The 16,939-nt window shown below is 40.9% G+C and overlaps 1 protein-coding gene across 8 annotated transcripts in view; it reads right to left on the reverse strand.

Annotated features, from left to right (window-relative positions):
- Nucleotides 1-16,939, reverse strand: part of FHOD3 (formin homology 2 domain containing 3) — a 403,764-nt gene that overhangs the window by 95,084 nt on the left and 291,741 nt on the right. For 4 of the 8 annotated variants that reach the window (XM_075416734.1, XM_075416733.1, XM_075416732.1 and 1 more), the window contains exons 12-14: nucleotides 7,205-7,306; nucleotides 4,550-4,927; nucleotides 912-1,037 (exon numbers count right to left, since the gene is read on the reverse strand). In XM_075416734.1, coding sequence (XP_075272849.1) covers nucleotides 912-1,037; nucleotides 4,550-4,927; nucleotides 7,205-7,306 — 606 coding nt within the window. The remainder of the gene's footprint in view (nucleotides 1-911; nucleotides 1,038-4,549; nucleotides 4,928-7,204; nucleotides 7,307-16,939) is intronic. The other 4 variants (XM_075416738.1, XM_075416737.1, XM_075416736.1 and 1 more) reach the window with 2 other exon arrangements.

Here is a 16,939-nt window from a genome sequence, read left to right on the forward strand (position 1 = left end):
CCTTCAGTTCAAAAAAGGGGTGGGAGACAGAATTTTTATGAATTAGAGGCCAATCTGGCAACAAACAATCCAAAGCCCATCTGGCCTAATTCGAAATGGTTTAATGAAATTATTTAATTAAATTATTTAATTAAATTCATTAAAAACTTCTACCTTTCCTCCTTAAACTCAGCATGACATCCTTTGAAGCTGTCACTTACTTTCAGGTTGTAACCGTCAGTTAATTTCTGGTGGTCCAGATCTCTTGCCAAGAATTTCTTTCATGTATCTATAACCTTTTCCTACCTTTTTTCTTGCCCCAGTACCTTACATAATTCAAAAGAGTTATTTAGATTGTTCAAAATACTGCTGTTTGTCGCTAGTGAGGGTTCCTCCCTCCCTTTTTTTTTTTGTAAAGTGAGCGGCTAACTGGTAGGTTATTATGAGCTTGCTTTACCCACAGCAAGAAACGCTTTGCCCTTGATAAAATACAATGAGATGTACCATGTATTTTCAAGGCTGGACAAAATTATGGTCTAGGATATTTTAAGCTAAGCAAATTTCCAAAATTTTATAGTTGATCTAAGATGACAGAAGTGTCTGAATTTATTTTTTAAAAAATGGAAAGAAATCAACTGTGCTTTAATGCACCTTTTAATACTTTGAACATGTGAAGCAACGCTGTTTTTTCCATTTAAGTGGAAGAAGCAGAAGTGCGATGGAAATACATCCAGTCTTTAACACCAAGTCAGAGAAAGGCTTGAGAACAAGTGGGAAATGAACATGTCTAGATTTTTGTCCATTTTCTTTCGAACGTTAGAAAAGATCTGGCTAGAAGATATTTCCAGTATCCATTCTGAACAGCTTACGCTTAATCGCCTTCATCCCATCTATACAGGAACTGTTGCCAAAACACTGATTAATTTACAAACCTGTCAGATTTGGTCTCTTGTGGCGGTGAGAGAGTTGTCCCATAACGAGTAGTGGGTGTTGTAGGGGCACTCACACCAGCGTAAGGTCGTGGAGAAGAGTAAGAACTGCTGCCATAGCTATTGTATCTGAAGAAATGGGAAGAAAAGTAGGAGAAAGGGAGAGAGAGAGAATCCGTCAGCAAGCAGGCATGCAACAGTAAATCCTCTTGTTTAGGCAGTGATCCCATACTCCAGAATTTCTCAAACATCCAGCTTCTGAAAAAATTGCAATAATCCCAGCTTCAAAATATGCAACCTGTCATCCCATTTCAGTATCAACCATGTCACAGACGTATTTGATTCAAATAGTGAGCTATTGGTATGGAAGATAACGAGAGATTAGAGTGGCCCTCCCAAGTGACAACTGAGAGCAGGAATACTTCAACTACTGCTCAGTTACTCAAATTTATTAGGTGTTTTGAGAGCCGATATCCAGCCATTAGAAAAGCGACCAAATCAGTCCATGTCAGCAGTATTCGTATCTAGTAAAATTAAGGAAAACAGCAGCATTCCTGAGTCATGATGACCTGAACATGGACATCCATGATTTGCGAACATTTGTGTTATAAATGAAAAGCATCCCCATTCTTCTCAATTAAAGCAGGCAGTATTTTCTTTCCCGTCCCCCAATAAAAGTTGTAGCTTCTATGCCATTTCTTACAATGTCTGTAAAAAATCATCACCACGGTTAAAAAGACATGTCTCCAAAAGCATGGCTTCAGGAATTTCTACCAGCCATTCCCTCCATTAAAAAAAAAAACAACCCTAAACCTGCTTGACTTCAATGTGAGCTCACTGATCAAAGACCCATCGCTTCCAGGACTCCTGGAATGGCCACTCCGCAGAGTCCCTTGTATCAATGTTTAAACTCTGGCTCCCGTGCCTAATAGGAAAGACAGTTGTGTTGCTTTGCTGCACTTTTTTACCGCTGTACTCAAACAGCATGTCAAGGATAGATTCCTGATTTGGAAAAATGTTAACATTTCTGTTCACAGATGATACCATTTTCCCCACGTGGAAAGTGTATGATGCTCTACAGGTTAGTACTCCACAAGTCCAAATCATCCAAAAACTCAATTCGGGAAAAAAGGCAACATTATTTTCCGTATTGTAATTCATAACATACGATACACTCTCCTTCACTGTATCTTTTCTCTGCTGCTTCTTCTCCCACACACATCAGCACGCAGTAATTTCACTCAGCAATTTTATTTGAAAAGGCTGGTTGGTTTCCTTCAGCTCCATTTAGCACACTCATCTAGCCACGCAAAATTTCATTCAAACTTCAGGCTTCTCCCCTTAGGGTACAACAGCATTGCTGCCTGCCAATGCCCATGTTAGAATAGATTTCAGTTAGTGGCTGTTATGATGGAAGGGATCATACTTTAGAGAATGGGCCCCGTTTGGCAACAATCCAGGCGTATGTTTTAGAAAACAAAACACCACCGCCATCTATTTTTGAGAACCTGTGCTGATTGCCCAGGAACAGGGGAATAATTTTGGAAAAAAAAATGTGAACACGCACGTTTCTGAGCTACAAAAGGAATTTTGCAGAACAGGAGATAATTGCCTTGCTGGCATTCCTACCCTAGAAGAAAACTAACTAGAAACTGGAGACAGTGGCCCAGTGAAGGGCTGTGTAGCTGGGCACTGTGGGGCTTCCCTGGTAGCACAGTCCTGGCATGGGTTGTCTCTCCGACACGCTCAGCTCAGAACATGTTCTGCCTGTGTCTGTACTGAGTGAGTGATGAGAAAACTCCGTAGTCCTGAGAATAACTCAGAGATCATTTGGTATTAACAGAAACCTCAATTTCCATTTCAGTCAACTGAAAGGAAACCTTCTTATCAACCATTGCATTTGCTTTTCTTCTCCTCCACCCCATGGAAAAGCTGACACAGCGCAGTATCCTCTTTCAGACCAAGGAATTTCAATTAGTCCAAAGAGAACTCTCATTAAAATGGAGAGAATACACCTTCCATGGACTCAGACCTTCAAGTATTAACAAAATCAAATGCAGAGGGACCGGCCTGGAAACAGCATCCCTGTAAATCAAATCTAGAGGGAGAGAGAGATGCTGGAGGAGCAACCAGGCAAAAGCAGCATACCAGAGTCAGTCTGTACCCTGTACACAATGTTTACCTCTCTAACCTACCCCCGGGAGTGGCTATTACTTCCATTTTCCCTTTGTTCACACACCAATGCAGATGCAATGGCCTTGTTCCAGAAGCCTTCACTCTGAAGAAACCCCAGATATCCCGACATTTACCTCTTTTGTGAACACATTACTGCCCAAACCGTGCAAGCTTTGCCCTCCTTTTTCTCCAAATAAACCCAGCACAATCCTCCCCCGCGCCACGTCCTTGATCCTACGTGGTAACTAGAAGCACAAGGATGGTCAGAGGAAAACACTGCAGAAATACTAAATATGGCAGCAACAGCAGGTATTTAGGAATCTACTCTCTAAAAAGTGTAACTCTAAATAGCAACAGCCATGAGACAGCAACACATGAGTGTGAGAGGCCTTAGCGAAAATTGCACCTATGCAGGAAAAAAATAAATTCAGGGGAAACCCAGCGTTTAAGCTACAGGCAAGGAAAGATGTGCGAACTAAGTCCCTTTTCAATAGCTGCTTGGACTTACAGGCTTTTCAGTGAAACGAAAAAGCAACAAAAACCACCCACCTATTATAAGAGAAAGATTGAAAATTAAAAGGATCTAAGGAATCAAAATATTTGTTCACATGTAGAAATTCAGAAGGACTGCTGGCAAAAGAAAGAAATAAACATGTTCACAGTACACATTAGGTTTTCAGCACCTAATTTGAAGAACACTGGCCATTGGGAAAGACAGCTAAAAATCAGAAGGTGATTCTCTAGCATTGTTTTCAGTGCTACCTACTGTCAATCTGTTTTACTTGAAAACAGATTGAGACAAAACCAGTTATTTTTGTTTTCAAATGGGTGTGATGGGGAAATTAAAAATTAAAAGTAAAAAACTAAGCGAAATGCATGAGGAGCAACTGAACTGACCAAATGTTGTGGACAGAAAACTGTCTATTCTGAGTGCTATATTCTCTTTATAGGTTTTAATCCATTTCTCTTATTACAAGCTCAAGTTGAAATTGCACATGACAGGGACACGCACTGTAAACTAACAGCAAATTCGGGATTTGGCAGTTCAGTCTTTGAAGCCAGGATTTCATCCCTGTGTTCCAAGCGCTGATCTGATCTCTCTTGGTTTTCTAGCAGAAGAGCTCCATTAATTTTCATGAAATCATGTCTGCAAATTACATTGTTGTAAATGAGAGCAAAATGGTGCTCCTCTCTGTGATCTCCCAAATCACAGGTTATTTATCTACTGCTGTATAGAGGAGGCCAGGATACTTATTAACCATAGACCCTGAAGAGGAGTGAGATGAAATGAAGGCAAAAAAGGCAAGCAGAGAATATCAATCAAATCAAAATACAGGCTACAGGACTAAAACTAAGACAGCATATTCTGGAAATAACACAATACAGAGTGCATTATTACAACTATAAAACTCTAGAAAGCTGTTATTCATTTATCTAAAAATTACTGTCAGCTATATAACAACTACCTGTTTTCCCTCATCACCTCTGCTTCCTTTTCTTTCACAGATGCTGGAGACTCTTCAAAGTCGTATGAGAAGAGGTGAAAAGGAGTATGTGGTACATAAGGCAATTTCTCCACTGTTGGAGATGCCTTTGGAGTAATGGATGCTGATGAATTTTGGGAAGAGCTTAGCAATGCTGCCGCAGGTGAAGACGGTGATGAAAGGACAGAATTATGATGAGAGACAGATGAGTCAGGCACAGAAGAGGAGCTGCTGGAAGAGCTCTTTTCTCTAGAGCAGGAGAGAGGCCTCTCAGCTGGAGAAATGGCACTGGAGACAGCTGAAGAATCAGAGCACCATGAAAGGTTTTCATTCACAGCCTCCTGTGCACCTGAGACCACACTGCAGGAGGAAAACATCGTAAGAAAGGAAAGGGAAGGAGAGAAAAATAGGGAAAAGAGAGATCAATAGATAGTACCACTTGGAGGAAAAAAAAAGTCAAGGAGAGTCAGATAAACAAAAACTTCCCAAATTTAGACCATATCACCTCTTTTTAAAGGAAGTAAGAGAAGTCACATCTTTGTACCCCAGTGGAATTCTTCTTGGGGTTGGAAATACTGAGGAATGGAAGCAAACCACCTTACAGGAAGGGAACCCACAGGCTTCAGAACTAATTTTCATGAACCTTTTCACAACCATTTTCTGAACAATTTTCAAGACTTTCAAGTTAGTTCGTAAGCATTGTCAGAGCAGTACAAAGCAATCTCTACACACTGGATAACTTGGTCTACAGAGCATAGATGCTTCAAGATACTGTCTCTGGAAGACCAGATATCCAATTATCATCGTCCCTGGTGATCTGGTATTTTTACTAAAAACACTCATTCACAAAAGAGGAAAATAAAAAAAACTCAATCAGCACTGTTCTGTCAAAATTAAGGTTTAGAATTATTTCAAAAGCAACACCTTACCAGATCATTAGTCTAGGTATGAAGGCACTGATTTTTCTGAGTGTCAGAATCCCATGTTGGTGTTAGACAGAGACTTGCAGGGCTGCACCAAGTGCAACAGAAAACACATCTGCTTTGCTCTAGTGAAGACAGGTGTTGGTGAGTGACAGAAGCAGCAAGGCAGGTGAAAAGCAATGGGATCTGCACTCCAGGATATCTGCTTTCAGTAGTATCTCCAGCATAAACACTGTGCATGGGCTTCGGGCTGGATCACTCCACAGGTGGCTGATTTCATTCTCCTGAGACCACCTCTGCAACTCACCTGCAGGCATGCAAGGCATGGCACTTCTCTGAGGAGTGCGAGTTTGGCACTGAATACGCAACAAAACCATAATATGTGTTATACTGTTAGCGTATTATGAAGTTAATCATCAGGTATATACCGGGTAATCGTTCTCACAACAGAAGCACAGTGGGCAATGTGGAAACCTTCATCTATTGCACTGTGATGTGCATGACAGGAGTCACTGAAGCCAGGCTGGTCTAACCCTTTCTGACAGCATCAAACATGAACGGCCAGAGTACAGATCATTTGTGCTAAGCTACAGTGACAGTGAAAAGGGGCATGTACAAAAGTCATGGGAGTAGCACCCATTTTTCTCAAAGTGACTATTATTTTCAAAGATCTATGACCTAATAGCATATCACGCCTTTACATGGCTCTTCCTCATTTCTTCAAAAGTGTTTTAGTATATTCACGCAATTTACTAATAACTTGTGTCTTTGCTTTGACTTTTAAGAATTGGATTTGAGGAAATTATCACTTAATTGTGAAATTTCAGGCAGCCATTGGCAAGATTTGCAGACTGAAAGATATTAATAACAACAGTACAGTATTTTCTTTGGAATTCACACATTAAACAGTTTCATTTCTTCCTTCCGTGCTGTATAGCGTCTGCATGAATGTGGTTTATTAAAAAAAAATAATCCAATCTCATTTGCCGAGTTGCAAAGCCAAGCAACTTAACCTAAATCAAATGGCTGTCTGGAAGAAAGAACATATTTTCTTTCTTCCAATTTATTAGGGTAAAGTTGCCAGATCCCAAATTCATATATCCCTCAGACATAAGGGGAAAATTTTACATGAGAATATTGTTTTGATAGGTGGTTTGTTTATATCCACAGATGGGCATATATGTATAAAAAGACATGTATCAGCTTTGTCTCTGAGTAGTTCTTTCCTGTTAAAACATGAACAAATTTGATAGAAATCATAGACAGTATTCAAAAAAATGTCAGTCTTCATAGCAACAGATACTACTAGTAAGATTGTATCATGACAATAGGGATTAAAGCCTAAGAAACCAAGCAACATCCTCAGCGAAGTGCTGCAATGCTTCACCATTGCCTTAAGTAAAAAGAAAAACCTAAGCCATGCTTTAAAGTCACACTTTCTGCCAAATCTTCTAAGATTTGTGAGTGTCACTCATTTTGTACAAAGGCAGTGAGTGCAGACAGTTCTTAGTGCACTAAGCCTGTACAATTAAACATATTTCCATTAACACACACCCTAACAAAGCTTTTAAATGCAAAAATATTTCCTTAGGAGGTGGCTTTAACAGAGGATCTAGGAATGTGAGTGAAAAGGTGGATGCTGCTGCATAGCCGGGTGGTGAGTTCATGCCAGAGCCTGAGGAAAAGGTGGAGGGACCACGCTGAATCCCGGTACCTGGCTTTGACCTGCCTACTGGCCTCTTCCTCCCCCTCATCCTCAGTATTGGGCTCTGTGACTGGCTGTTCTTCTTCCTCCTCTTCATACTCTTCCTCCTCTCTGAGGTCAGACCAAGGAAAGAGGCATGCAGTGGATGGAAAGAGAGAAGGTGGAAAAGAAAGTGACGTGAGTCCCCAGAAAAAGAAACGCAATGAAGTTAGAAATGGAAGGAGAACACTGCGGGGGTAGGGGGAAGAGTTATGGCCTCACTACGTTAGACAAACAGCCACCCAGAACTTCCCACGAAGTATGTGTTGGCACAGGGGAAGCTACCAATACAAAAATTTATCCTCTCCCCTATTTATTTTTTTTTAACAACTGATTTTTAAGACCCCAAAGATGCCATTTTTTTTCTCAGCTTGGCTTTCCATCTGCTGCTGCCCTACCTGCAGAGGCATTCATGGAAAAGATCCATGACAATACCAATGTTCAACTCGTTAGTCATTAAGCTGTGTCTGTTTGGCTGAAAGGACTGTACACGCTGTGCTGGCACGGGACAGCTGGCACTGGACATCACACTTTCTAAATTAACGCAAATAAAACATTCCTGTTAAGCAGCCGATAGCTCCACTGGAAAATAGCACAAAGTGAACCATCAAGTTAGAAATAACAGAGAAACCAAAGCAGTTCAGGACTATTTGCAAATAGCAATATTTAACTTATCGGATGCCAGTACATGAATTATTTCAGTAAAGAGTCATTAGTACGGTCAAAGCAGGCTTTGGCTCAGCAGTAATTCTGGCAGAGGAGAACTGTAAGTCACGCATAAAGCCTCCACAACCTACAAACTACATAAGTAAAAAAGAAAACTATATTAAACAAAACAAAAAAGGCTACATTGTCTGCCTCCTCTCCCTTCCATTTATGTCCTTCCTGCCCAAATCAACAGACTTGTGGAAGACTTAGAAAATATTCTCTCTTTGGACTTCTTTTTCATTTGCAGTTGATCCAGTTCTCCACTTCATTTAATGACGAATACTATTAGGTTATGGTCCATGCAAAAAGTAAAACATACAAACAGTAATAAAGTTTGTAAGACACACATATTCCTTGCATATTCCTGAAAGCCGGTTTTCTATTCTTTAATTCTGAAGTGATGCTTTGTGCATTTTTTTCCATTTAGAATTAGTTTCCATGTCATAAGAATAATGAATATTTACAATGTGAGATCATGAACTCATCGAGTGCAATGGACAAGGTCAATCCAAAATTTGTTGCATTTGTATGGAGCTAGTTATAGAATAATCAGGAAAATGGCAGCACCTGGAACTTTTCCAATATTCTGGCAAACATCTACAAGGTAGACACTTTCATCCATTCCTAAGGTATCATAGTGACACAACCATCTCAGTTGACATCTCTCCATCTCCTTGTCTTCTCCACAAACACATATCTCCCCTACAGAGACACCTCTGGACTTCCACACACGTATACATTCCTATACTAAAAAAAAACAAACAACCCAACCCCAAAAAAGGAGTTGACTAGGGAGCACTCATATCACCCCTTCTCCTTGCTAGCGAGCAGCTCAATACTAGCTTTGCTATTATCTCCTGTTAAGTGCAAATGTCTGCATCTGCCTGTCCCACAGCAATCACATTTGCGAAGTTACTCATGAAGCTCTGTGAGATCATGGTTCTCTGATCAGAGCACAATGCATCCTATAATGCTGATAGGATGGCTATTGCTAAAACGAACAAGAGTGGCCTCGTTACTAATGTTTTAAGCTCCAGATCAATGACAGCAAATTCCTTGCTCTCCTCAACTGTCTCAAAAGGCCCTAAATTGTAACTGAAATACTCATTGGATATGGTGGATCTCATAAATTTGAAAGGGTTCTTTGAGAGTTTATTTCACACGAGTGCATGGTAGTAAGGACAGGAGTTTATATAATATGGGTTGAACTGGGAACCACCGGAGCTTTACTTGCACTAAATGGAAAGAAAAGGTGAGAAGAAAAAAGTGTCTAGAACCCAGAGGGTTAGCTCGTGGTTAGGGATCACTTCTTAACACAGGATCATCAGGCCCCTAAGCTAACATCTGCCAGATGAGTGACACAGCCTGGGTATTTTCCTTGAGATTTTATCACCCTGTCTTTACATCTTGGGTTTATAACCCCAAACCTACTGTTTAAAGCCTCGATACCAAGTCTTTCATTTACAAGAAGTGAAAGGTGATCTGTTCCCCACCATTCAGAGTTCTTGTATTCAGTATTTACCAGAATAGGATATTTAGTTGGTACCTAGAGGCCCAAAACTACTTTCACCCTACAGCTTATTTCCCTAGAGCTAGCCGAAGTTTGGAAGCAAATAAGGACTATTCTAATTTTAGGCACCCATTTTTGAAAATGCTGAGCTTCTGTGTAGAAAGTGTACAATTGTCAAGTGAACTACATATTAAATATTACAGGTGAGCAGTAGTCACTTAAAATAGTCATTTGGGCTTCATACTGGGTTTCATACTGCTTTGCAAAGCATCATTCTAATCCAATATTGGGAAAATCTGATTCCCATACAAATAGCTTAAGTATAAATATGAAAATACCCTAAATTAAGCCTATATATAATAGCCCTCATAAAATTAGGATATGTGACCAGTCCCTCACAAAAAATTTACTGCATCTTACCCCGGAAGGATTAGTTGTCTGCAAAAAAATCCTGAAAACCAAGCAGCTTTTAGAATTACAACAGAGATGTCCATATAAGCTCAGGTTAACAGCTGAAAAACAAACCAGGAATCAGAACTATGATATCTCAATTGCCAGAGCCATCAATGATATTTGCCATAAGCACTTGCATTTACTTAAAAATTTGATTAAAATAGAAATAGTTCTTCAGAATATATCTAAGATAGCTATGCTTAAAGGACCTTAGCTTTTTACATACATGCTTCTTTCAGGTAAGCTATGCAATATGGCCATGTGCTGAAGGCTAAGTTATAAAACACGGAATTAATTTCATCTTTAAGTCAGTTACTGTGACATTATCACATAAAGACCAGTTTTGAACCTGTAAGGTTTTGATTTCAGTCTATAGGTAGAGACACAGTCCTGCCTACAACAACAAAGAGAACTTAGACCAGGAGGCGATACGGCCTACATGGAGCTGAAGGGAATGATTAGTCCCTGTCCTCTTTCATGATGGGTTGTGAGCTATTAATAATGTCACATGAAGGAAATACTTCTGTCTGCTGTGAAGTTTATCTGGAATTTTGTTTTGGGAAGCAAAAAGTCAAGAGCCCTCTTCTTAGATGTTATGACTTGCTGTACTCTAAAGGAGCAGATCAAGAGGAACAGCCCCTTAATTTGTATATTATTTGAGAATATCGTCTTCGAAAAGAACTATGCATGTACAGCAACCTTGCGTGGCACACTTGTTTCTACAGTTCATAATCAGACATTAACACATCCGTAATGAGTATTGTTTCCACGCTGAATATTTTGTTAGAAGTCAATCTCGTATTGATTATTGCACACATATCTGAACTGTGGATACCAGAAAAGCAAACTGAATTAATAGGATGAGCTCTAAGAAGCGAGCATATGCAAATCATACACCCCCCCATCTGCTCAGCGCTCACAGAGCGCAGCAGGCAGGTCTCACACGGCCATCAGAGCAGTTCGCTTGGTGGACTGGCATTCCCAAGGTTGCTGACAGCCGACAGCAGAGCCTGCTCCACAAGAGTCAGATGCTGAGATCTGAGATGGACAAAATCACGAAAATAACTTTTTTACTCCTGACCTAAAAAGAGGACCTCTATAATCACCTGACTCAGCTTTTCTTACAACAGAGGCTGCAAGTTAACTGACGTCTTTGCTCTCATCCAGCTGTCTAGTACCAGTAAAGTGGCTCTGTGGGCCCATCATCAAACCTTAGTTGGTGGATTAATTTTAGAGATACCAGCCAGGTGATTCTCCTGTCAGGCCAAGGACTCTTTCCACAAATCTCTGACTTCCAGATCAAAAGCTTAGAAGAAGCTTTGATCGGAAAGGTCTCTTCTTCTGCTAATATTAACTCCAGGAGGACAGCAGGTACCTGGCAACTGTCTGGAAAAGCCAGGTGAAGGAGCTGGCTCTGCCCATGTCGGCTGCAGAGATAGCTGGTGGTGCGTGTGGAGGTGGGCACGCTCCCTAGCCTGCACGAGCCAAGTTTGGTTGAGGGAAATTTGCACACTGGAAATAAGCGCGTGCTTAGGAGAGATGCTCAATGCTTGGGAAGTCCTCTTTCAGCAACTAAACTCACAGTTTCAGACTCCTGGACTATCCCCAGAAAGTGGATCAGATTCCGATCAGGGGAGAGGGGTGAGCTCACTGGTAGGAATCAAGTGTGCCGTTCTCTCAACCAAAGCAACAGTTGCAGTTGTTTCTCAGTATTGCTAAAGAATAGATACTCGGCCCACGAAAACAGGCAGTACTTGCTAGCTAAATCTTTTGAAAAGGTAGAAAAGGAAAATTTCCACTTGACTATTTATTAAAACAGGAAAACACCAACTACAGACAGATGACATTCTTGTAAAGCTAAGAACAGACAGACGGATGCTCAAAGAAAACAGCAGATTTGCGAATTCAACCCCTTCAGGGTTATGTGTTCATTTCTGTGTGCAATGGAGAGGGGATAATGTGCAAAATCTCACTTTCCGTTCCATAAATACATGCAAATTCGGTGTCAATGCAACAGTAGAATTAAATAAAGAAAAATTATTCATAGGGAAGTTTTCAATTAAATTAGTGCAGAAGCCACCATGTTTTCCAGTAGCACAGAGGAACCTATCCTGCTCAACAAAAGGCAAATACTTATCCTGAGCTGGGCAGGAAGGACTTCAGCTAATGCTGAAGGATCAGATATATTCAGCTAACCTTAAAGCTATTTCTGGCTTACTTCAGTTCCATGATAACAGCACTGAATTAGAAGTTATTTTAACAAAAGCTTTATAGCAGTGAAAACAAATTTCAAAACAATCACTGTGTTGATTTTCATCTTTAAAACGGATTACTGCTACAGGCTAACACCCCCACCAAACAAACGAATTAAAACCAAAACCCCCACAAATCTTTATAAAGTATATCATCAGTCATGGCAACGAACAGGTATCTACTAGGGCACAGTTTTTGCTCAGTTGTTTCAACTAAAGTTTGAAGTGAAAGTATTTATAGCCCCTTAAAACATGTGCATGCTTAAAAAGACTATGAAAGTGCAGTTTACGGATATAGAACCACTATGGCATCAAAATCAAATTTAGGCAAAGGCTTTAGAACTAGTGGATTAACTTCTCTCCTTTTTTAAATAAATCTAAGAAAAAAGAAATAAAAAGAGTGCCAATCAAAACTGTCCTGCTGATATTAAATAGCTACTCTAAGTTTCAGAGACACAAACACTAACAAACACAGACTGATGAAAGGAAATGATAATCAAGGGACTCATCTACAAGTTTAGCTGAAGTCAGGGGCAAAGCCTGTAAGACGCTAGGCATCACACCTAACACACACCTGACCTAGCCACAGCTAGATTATTTTATGACTAAGGAGGCTCCACTCTGAAGATGCTAACTCTCACTCCACAAGAACTCAAAGCACCAAAAAATGCTCCTCATATTACTGGTGCCTAGAGCTGAACAACGTGAACCTCCTGTCCTCTCCAGGCTCCCCCCAAACTCTTCCCTTCACAGAGTTTTGATTAATGCAGCTTGAAGAAACTCAGGCCTTCTTTGTTCCAGCTTGTAGCACAGAAACACAAGTTTCTCACGCCTCCCCACTCCAAAAAACCACACTCTAAGATACAGCTAATAGAAAAATCAAAGTCTGTGCTGAAGGAAGAAAAAAAAACCAACAAAGGCAGAAAATAAGCCTGAGCGCAGAAACACATTCTGCTCTGCTTGGTCACAAAGGAAATTTTTAAAGTGTAAGACATGCTTTAAATGATTTCAATTCAGGAAGAATTAGATCACTAATGTTTGACTATAGAACAACAGGAAAAAGGATAGTCTTGCCATAATTAGGCTACCAATGTTTTGGTCTGCATATACAATGCACATAAAAGTTAATTCATGAGATAACAGCACATTAAAATACCTCCCTTTGGGTACATGATACCAATTTGTCTAGAGCTCATTTAATCTTTACTAAAGTCTTACTAAATATTTCCTTCTTAATTTTGCAAGTTATTAGACACGGCCCTAAGTGTACTTCTGAGCCTTTTGTGACAGCCCACAGAATTATACAGAAATTTCCCCAAAATGCGAACACTGGACTTCAGTGAAAAAAGGGGTCTTGGAGTTATGATGCGACCCAGAGAAGAAAGGACTGGGGAATTGTAAAGCTGTTGGCCATTATTCTCACACTCTATGTAAATCACCCTATGTGCAGTTAATTACTGATGAGGAATGTTCTCTCTTTCTCTTTGTAATTAAGTCAAATGCTTCTCAGTTTAACTTCTTTAAATTACTTTCATTTAAACTTTCAGTGCCTTTCAGAGTTGCAGCTCCTGACTAGGACCACAAGCGACATTCAGTGAAGCAAGATCACCATTAGCCATGCTACAATATTATTCTAAATGAAATACTACAGATGATCTCAAATTTTTCTTTCAAGGTTGCTCCCCACTGCCCTTCAAACCTCTGACAAACTTTACCTATTGCACAGTGTAGAGACAGCTGCTTCTCTGAACTGCTCACAGGTGAACAAATAGAAAATGAAAAATGTTCCATGAAGGAGAGATCTTTATAAGTCACAGTGGATGTAATTTTATTTTCTTTTGCAATCACTTGCCATTGTCCTCAATTTATGACTGAAATTCCACTTTCATAGGTTAGACAGCACAATCCATGGCCAAATTCCACAGTCCTTGTAAAACAAACAAACGATTTGGTACAATTCTGCTTCTTCTTCCTTTCTTCTATCCTAGCTGCCAGAACAGATTCAACTAGTCTTTTGAATGAAAGCCAGTAGTAAAATTTAAATTCATCATTTCCATCACAAAGGTGATAGAACTGCTCATTTTGGATGTCATGTCTAAGCAAGTGGAGGAAAAGAAGGTTATCAGGAGTAGTCAATATGGATTCACCAAGGGGAAAGCATGCTTGACCAGTCTGATAGCCTTCTATGATGGGCAGATGAAGGGAGAGCAGGGCATGTTGTCTACCTCAGCTTCAGCAAGGCTTTCGACACTGTCTCCCATAACATCCTCATAGGGAAGCTCAGGAAGCGTGGGCTGGATGAGTGGTCAGTGAGGTGGATTGAGAACTGGCTGAATGGCAGAACTCAGAGGGTTGTCGTCAGCGGAGCAGAGTCTATCTGGAGGCCTGTAGCTAGTGAGGTTCCCCAGGGGTAAGGAGTTGGACCATTCTGGTTCAACTTCTTCATCAATGACCTGGATGAAGAGTTAGACTGTACCCTCAGCAACTTTGCTGATGACACAAAACTGGGAGGAGTGGTGGATACACCAGAAGGCTGTGCTGCCATTCAGCGTGACCTGGACAGGCTGGAAAGTTGGGCAGAGAGGAACCTGATGAAGTTCAACAAGGGCAAGTGCAGGGTCCTGCACCTGGGGAGGAACAACCCCATGCATCAGTACAGGCTTGGGGCGGACCTGCTGGAGAGCAGCTCTGCGGAGAGGGACCTGGGAGGGCTGGTGGATGAAAAAATGACCACGAGCCAGCAGTGTTCCCTGGCTGCCAAGAAGGCCAACGGGATCCTGGGATGCATCAAGAAGAGTGTGCCCAGCAGTTCGAGGGAAGTTCTCCTCCCCCTCTATTCTGCCCTAGTGAGGCCCCATAGGGAGTCCTGCATCCAGTTCTGGGCTCCCCAGTTCAACAAAGATGAGGAGCTACTGGTGAGAGTGCAGCGGAGGCCTATGAAGATGGTGAGGGGACTGGAGCATCTCTCCTACGAGGAAAGGCTGAGGGAGCTGGGCTTGTTTAGCCTGAAGAAGAGAAGGCTGAGAGGGGATCTTCTAAATGCTTATAAATATCTTCAGGGTAGGTGTCAGGAGGATGGGGCCAGACTCTTTTCAGTGGTGCCCAGTGACAGGGCAAGAGGCAACGGGCACAAACTGAAGCATGAGAAGTTCTGTCTGAACATGAGGAAGAACTTCTTCCCTCTGAGGGTGACAGAGCACTGGAACAGGCTGCCCAGAGGGGCTGTGGAGTCTTCTTCTCTGGAGATATTCAAGACCCGGCTGGACACTGTCCTGTGCAGCCTGTTCTAGGTGACCCTGCTTCAGCAGGGGAGGTTGGACTAGGTGATCCTCAGAGGTCCCTTCCAACCCCGAACATTCTGTGATTCTGTAATTCATTCCTCTGAATAAAGATATGGCAATATAATTTCCTCCTCCATTAAAAACAAAATTAAAGAAACCAGCTATTAATCCCCCTGCCCATTTCAGTTCTACTGCTACGTGTGATAGGCCACTGCAGTTGGTGCAATTACGTGAATACAAAAATGAGTGAAATGATATGCATAACAACTTACCTGCAGAGTCTCAAAATTTGGCCTTCTGCACAGAAGGGTAACTAGAATGTATAATTACAAAGATCAAAAGGAAAATTATCCTGGTATTTCTGTCTTAAATAAAGAAAAATATTCTGAAAAAAAGTTGAGGAAATGACAAATAATGTTAAGTAAGTGTGTTCTCTATACCTTCATATTACGCTGTTCTTTAGGTTGCTGTTATTTTCTTATCCCTAAAATACTACCAGTAACAACTTATCACACCTAGATAATACCTAGGTAATACCTCCACAGTTCTTTCATTGCTGCAGTTGGTTTATAAAGGACACATCAAAGCAGAGCCAGACAGCAGAGTGTTGCTTAAGGTACTGGCAAGGCTGTGCAAAGACTTCAAGAGTCCCAACTCTCTGATCATGGAACAGCATTGCTGTTTTCACATCTGTATGAGCAGAAGAGGTAAAGAAACAGAATCATGATGTAAAGAGACTTTAGGAGCAATAAATACTGAAACATATACAGAAAGAGAGAAGAAACAGTGTTTTCAGAGATTGGAACTGCATACTGGTTGACACTTGAAGGTCACAGTTACTGGCCCTTACTTCAAAAGGAGGGATCTGGAAATGGCATCCCGCCAGACTGCTGTCTTTTCTTCCTCCCATCACATCGTATGTGTAAAAAACCTTCCTGGCCTCAGGGGATCATGTTCTCACATACTGGGAACACACCATGGAGGTGAACACTCTAAGGCACGTATAGGCCAGCGCATAAGACACTATGACGGGCCTCTGCAGAAACGCATCCGAATACTGGCTTGGCATTACATTTCCTTAGGTAGCTTACCAACGTTAAATACACAGTGGAAAAAAAAAAAAATTAGGCTAAGTCACACTGTGCTTTCATTTACCATGCAACTACAACCTCGTGCTTTCTTCATTTTGACTACAATTCAAACAGGGAAAATCTACCACTGCTTTTACAGCAACATCCAGAGCTGTCAACTGGACTCTGCATGTATATGAAATATAAAATGTTTCCTTTCAACAAGACCCACAAACAGCAAAGAGTATCCCTACCACAAAACCTGACATTTCCACAGAGGTGTTTTAATTCAGATAAAAAGTGCTGGTATCAAACCGAGACAGTAATAGGACCAGCACATGGGATACTCACCAAGCTGTAACTTTTTTTTATTTTTATTATTGTCTGTGCATTAATAGCCAATCCCTGTGCATACATAAATGAAGTCTTTT

The sequence above is a fragment of the Opisthocomus hoazin genome, chromosome 3, assembly GCF_030867145.1.
Source record: "Opisthocomus hoazin isolate bOpiHoa1 chromosome 3, bOpiHoa1.hap1, whole genome shotgun sequence".
NCBI classification, from domain to species: domain Eukaryota; kingdom Metazoa; phylum Chordata; class Aves; order Opisthocomiformes; family Opisthocomidae; genus Opisthocomus; species Opisthocomus hoazin.